General features: G+C 46.5%; 1 protein-coding gene across 1 annotated transcript; it reads left to right on the forward strand.

Moving 5' to 3' along the window:
- Positions 1-1,944: 1,944 nt before the first annotated feature.
- On the forward strand, positions 1,945-3,455 carry MRPL17 (mitochondrial ribosomal protein L17). Its single transcript, XM_066366510.1, has 3 exons — positions 1,945-2,227; positions 2,538-2,606; positions 2,928-3,455. Exons 1-3 carry the CDS (start codon positions 2,054-2,056, stop codon positions 3,201-3,203), a joined length of 519 nt encoding a protein of 172 aa, XP_066222607.1. The 5' UTR covers positions 1,945-2,053; the 3' UTR covers positions 3,204-3,455.
- Positions 3,456-6,063: the final 2,608 nt, after the last annotated feature.

Consider the following 6,063-nt stretch of genomic DNA (forward strand, 5'->3'; position numbering starts at 1 on the left):
ACAGGAAGGGAAGGAAGAAGGGATGGGGAGGGCAAATCCGGACAAGGAAGCTCAGATAGAAAACATAGTGGAGGAGCTGTGGAAGGGGAGGAACCGGGGTGTTAGCTAGTGTTCATTACCTTCAGATACCTTCATTAGTTCAGAGACAGTCTCTAAAATATTTTTTAATAATTGATCTGTGGTTCTGCTAGAAGCTTCACATTTCCAATCCATATTTGCTTCTCTTTCATTCTACTGAAGTTTAGAACTGGCGTTTTCTAATTGAGCACTGTAGAAAAGTCAATTTGGGGGTAACAAAAGCTCCCTCCTTTGGCCAATTTAAGCTGATATCATTTTCAGTTAAAATTTTCCATTTCAGTAAATGTTTTTTTATTTATTCATTGGGGGGGGGGGGAGACAGGAAGCATCAACTCCCATATGTGCCTTGACCAGGCAAGCCCAGGGTTTTAAACCAGCAACCTCGGAGTTCCAGGTGGATGCTTTATCCACTGTGTCACCACAGGTCAGGCCACCATTTCAGTAGATTCCTGCAAGTTAACCTGCAGAAGTATAAACAGGGCAGGGGTGGGACTGGTGTTCCTGAGGTTTGTCGACCTTAGAAGACCTGTTTTCCATGTTAATTTTAGTTTTCTTGCCTGACCAGGCGGTGGCGCAGTGGATAGAGCATCGGACTGGGACGTGGAGTATCCCAGTTCGAGACCCCGAGGTCGCCAGCTTGAGCGCAGGCTCATCTGGTTTGAGCAAGGCTCACCAGCTTGAGCCCAAGGTCGCTGGCTGGAGCAAGGGGTCACTCGGTCTGCTGTAGCCCCACGGTCAAGGCACATATGAGAAATCAATCAATGAACAACTAAGGAGCAGAACGAAGAATTGATGTTTCTCATCTCTCTCCCTTCCTATCTGTCTGTCCCTCTCTCTAACTCTCTCTCTGTCTCTGCCACAAAAATAAAATAAATTTAAAAAAAAAATTTAGTTTTCTTTGTATATCTACAGTGTGAACAAATTTCTAGGTGTATTGCATAATAGGTTGAAGTGTGTCGCTTACAACTAAGCTCCAAGAGAATTTCACCTCCCAGTCATCTCAAACCCTCATACAGGTCTGAGTTTCTCTCCCCCCATCTGCGTTACTTTTCCTTTGAGTGCTGTTTTTTCTTTAACAGGGATGATTTTATGTACTTACTTCAACAAAAGAAAACTTTCACTATCTGCATTTCTCAACTGAACATCATTGTTATTGTTATTGCTTTCATTTCACCATTACTACTGAAAATAATTTTATCAAAAATGCTGCCCTCGGACCTGACCAGGCGGTGGCACAGTGGATAGAGCATCGGACTGGGATGCGGAAGACCCAGGTTCCAGCTCGGCTCATCTGGTTTGAGCAAAACTCACCAGCTTAGACTCAAGGCCCCTGGCTCCAGCAAGGGGTTACTCAGTCGGCTGAAGGCCCGTGGTCAAGGCACAAATGAGAAAGCAATCAATGAACAACTAAGGTGTCGCAACGAAAAACTGATGATTGATGCTTCTCATCTCTCTCCGTTCCTGTCTGTCCCTTTCTATCCCTCTCTCTTTCTCTGTAAAAAATAAAAATAAATTTTAAAATGCTGCCCTCGGGTTATCACACACGCGTGCTTGCCCTGTTGGGCTTGCCCTGTTTGGGACTGGACGAGGCCTCCAGCTGACAGGAGCGCCCCGCCCCCAGGCGACTTTTCCTCGGATACTCACTTTCCCAGCAGGCTCTGCGGCGGAGCTTCCCAAAGCTCTCCCAGACACAACAAAACGCTCACTAGAGGGCGTCTGGTTCCCCAGCGGACAGGAAACGCTGGCGGTGCCTAAAGCCCGCCCGGCAGCCTCGTCTGGAAGACGTCAACACCCCTTGTCCGCCCCCCCCCCCCCCCGCCCAGGTTGCCAACGGGGCAGGCTCTGATGCTCATGCGCAGACACGTCCACCACGCACTTGGCTATGGCGCATGCGTCCTCTCAAGTACATTTCTTCTCATAGCCGCTCTTTCAGTTTTCAGTTCCGGCCTCACTGTGGCGGGCTGAAGCGGCAGAGATGCGCCTGTCGGTCGCCACCGCCATCTCCCATGGCCGCGTATATCGCCGCATGGGCCTTGGTCCCGAGTCCCGCATCCACCTGTTGAGGAACCTGCTTACGGGACTAGTGCGACACGAACGCATCGAGGCGTCATGGGCGCGCGTGGACGAGATGAGGGGCTATGCGGAGAAGGTGAGAGGCGGGACGATCTGGTCCACTGCGCGAGTCTGACCTGAGCGGCGGGTCCAGCTGGAAACCGGGGAGGGAAGGAGGGGACCGTCCTGGTTAGTCAGCCCGAAGTTTGAATCCTCCAGTTTCTAGAGCTGAGCCCAGTCCACCGGTCCCTCAACTGGACGCCAGTTAGGGCTGCGGGGTTAGGGGTGGCCTGAGTTTGAGAGGAGCTTGGCTAGTGGAATGAATGGGCTGCAGTCCAGCATTAGAGGAGCAAGATCAGCGCCTCATTTCTTGCACCCGTTGCATCAGTGATGTTCTGTCCTCATAGCTCATCGACTATGGAAAGCTGGGAGACACCAATGAACGAGCCATGCGCATGGCTGACTTCTGGCTCACAGTAAGTGCATCCTGTCTGCCACCCAAATCTCATGCTTTGTTCCCTGAGTGGGAGGAGTTAGAGAAAGGTGGGCTGGGCAGAATTAAGCTAAGGCACTCACTTATGGACAAATGTTGTGGACTAAATTAGAAAGGTGTGCCTTAAGTAGTTTGAATTCGATATGAATCTGAATCTGCACATCTGCGTGTAGCTGACTCCACACTAGAGGTGGGGGAGGTCTAGGTGGGTTTATTTGGAGATCCTACCTTTGGGAGTGCTGAAAGGTAAATGTCTGCGGTGGTGCCTGACTCTGCTCTCTTCTGGATAACTCTCCCCCTCTAGGAGAAAGACTTGATCCCAAAGCTGTTTCAAGTACTGGCCCCTCGGTACCAAGGTCAGAATGGGGGCTACACAAGAATGCTGCAGATCCCAAATCGGAATCAGCAGGATCGGGCCAAGATGGCAGTGATCGAGTATAAAGGGAACTGCCTCCCACCCCTGCCCCTGCCTCACAGAGACAGCAACCTTACACTCCTAAACCAGCTACTTTTGGGACTGCGGCAGGACCAGGAAGCAAGCATCCACAGCTCCAACACACCTCAAACATCAAGGATTTAACTGGAGCCAAAGGGTGTGTAGCCCTCCCTCATCAGTGCCCATGATCATAGGCCTTTGGATTCTTAATCTCTAAGAAGAACTGGAGCTAGAGTTGTGAAATGGATGATTTTAATGGAACCCAGAACCTGCTGGGAAACCAGATAACCTTCTCCTTGCATGATAGATAAAATCCTTATGTGAATATATGTAAACTGATTTTTTATTTTCTTCCCATGGGATTTCTGAGAATGAAAAGTATCCAAATGCTTGGTCTTTATGGGATAGTAATTTTACGTCATATGTTTCTGGCTCTTAAATCTGTGTTTTATTTAGTTAGCACAGTTTTGTTTTCCTTTGTTTTATATGAGGCATGTACCATGTAATTCCAAACTGGCCCTCAAAAGTGATTGAGTTACAACATCTAGCATAGAGACTGAGCCCCTAGGATTTATTAGAGAAAAATTACTTCTTGATGGGTTGGAGAGTGGACATCTAGAAGTGAATCTTCCATAGCATCTGATTTGGAACCCTGAGAACCTTTATGGAATACGACACCATTCCTCTGTTTCTAGGCAGGATCACCTATTGCCCTCATGTGCTCCCCTCAGGCCCTGAATGGGTGTCAGAAGAGAACTTATAGGTACTACCATCCTGGCCTAGGAGGTACAAGCATTCAGCAGAGGATATTGGATTCCAGGAAAAACTGCTTTCTCTGGGGGTGGGAGGGGGCAGGAGGGGAGAGTAGAGTGAAGGAGAAGGTTGAAGTGGGAGGATTAGGAAGTTAAACCAGCCAGGAATATCCTGGATTCCCCCCTCCCCCCAAGAGAGAGAGAGAGAGAGACAGATAGGGACAGACAGGGAAGACAGGGAGGGAGAAGGATGAGAAGCATCAATTCTTTGTTGTGGCACCTTAGTTGTTCATTGATTGCTTTTTCATATGTGCCTTGACCAGGGGGCTACAGCAAACAGAGTGACCCCTTTCTCAAGCCAGTGACCTTAGGTTCAAGCTGGTAAGCTCAAACCACCAGATGAGCCCATGCTCAAGCTGGCGAGCTCTAGAGTTTCGAACCTGGATCCTCTGCATCCCAGTCCAATGCTCTATCCACTGCACCACCGCCTGGCCAGGCTGGAAATTTTTTATTGTCCAATCTGGACCTCTCTAGGAACTCAGAAAAGGGAAATTCAGCTTCAGAATGGCCAGGGCATGTGAGAAATAGGAAGCTCCTTTATATCCACTAATTACTATGAAGCCATACTTGGCCCAGCCAGGCTGCCCATCCCTCAGGGCTGAAAGATTTGACTAGGGTGGTAGAAATGGGAAGACTTGGTGCTGTCATCCTTGCCTAAGCACTTAATAGGATGTGATAGTTCCCATATCCCCAGTATAGTGTAAAGGATATTTTATCTTGGGCTGGACCTTTTGAGTGTATGGGCCCAATAGATCCATCCATTGTCTGAGATGATAGGTGGTAAGGGTGATGGCAAAGAGATCACAGGTCTAACAGTAGCTTCAGTAGCAGCTATTCCGGTTTATTTCATTGCAGCTGCTCTAATATGACACTCATCTGCTCTCAACAGGGTTCTGCATCTCTCTCTACTCCAGTTTGTCCACACCTTATTACCAGAAAACTTTCTGACTCTTTTGAATGACATACTAGGCACTCAAAGCTTTTATTAAATAAACCTACAACTGAATGCTTCTACCCCAAAATTCATCCCCTTCCTGTCTTTTTGGCATGAATATTCACCTCAGTTAGATAGCTTGTTTCCATCCCTGACTCCTACAGAAAGCACTTTTCTTAATATTAAACCACATCTTTAAGTATACTGCTCACAAAAATTAAGGAATAATTCAAAATTAATATGAAGCGATAAAACCAGCATTTGATTTTTTTTTATTAAACAAGAACATCAGAAAAGCAAAAAAGTCAAAGAAAGTTATTAGATTATGCAAATGAGATGTAAAGCCAACTTTTATTTCATTGGTGAAAATTACAAAAGGCTGGAAGTACTGGACTATCTGCATGCTCCCTGATCCCCTAATTTTTGTGAACAGTGTATTATTGTTAATAGGCGGACTGTGGCTGACATTGATTTTCCTCTTAATCCCAGAAATATATCCCCTCTTGGAGTTTTCAGCAGTTCCCCAAGTGCTTATTAAGCATCTGCTGCTACCCAGCATCAGTTTAGGCACTAGGGATACAGTCTTTATCAGGTGCTTGCCATATGTGAGACCCTGGGCTAGATACAAGGAATACAGAGATGAGAAGAAACAATATCTACCTTCAAGGAGCTCACAATCTAATGCCCCACTATCGATGCCACTGTGGCCTCAAGAGATACTTCATCCCCTTTAATATTTGGCCCAATAAGAGTATATGAATCCTAAAACATTTACTAAAGGCTCAGGGACAATATAAGGGAAATAACACTGTTTTACTAAACTGACCTATAACATAACTATTCATCCCAGTTGGAATATGCCCTCAAGTCTATCTAGGCACCTCTTTAACAAATCTCAGGCCCCCAAGAGAGGTGCCCAGATGCATTGGACTTCTACTTTGAGAGGTCCTTGGGCTCCAGTATTTTACTTCAAGATTGAGTTATGCCCACTCCCTTCAAAAAATAATGAATTCTAGCCTCAACAGATCAATGACACAGTATAAGCCCAATATCCAGAGGAAACAACTGCAAAAGCTAGGGACTGTTTCCTTACACGCATCAACATTCTAATTAACAAGTCATGTTGCGTTTATGTCTACAATGCTCCTGAAATCTGCAGTCATCTCTCATAAGAATCTTAAGAGATCTATCCTGGATTACTGGCACAGCCTACTAACTTCCTCCACATTGTAGACAGTGATAGAATCTGATACCTTGT

This window comes from Saccopteryx leptura, chromosome 1 (genome assembly GCF_036850995.1).
Source record: "Saccopteryx leptura isolate mSacLep1 chromosome 1, mSacLep1_pri_phased_curated, whole genome shotgun sequence".
NCBI classification, from domain to species: Eukaryota; Metazoa; Chordata; class Mammalia; order Chiroptera; family Emballonuridae; genus Saccopteryx; species Saccopteryx leptura.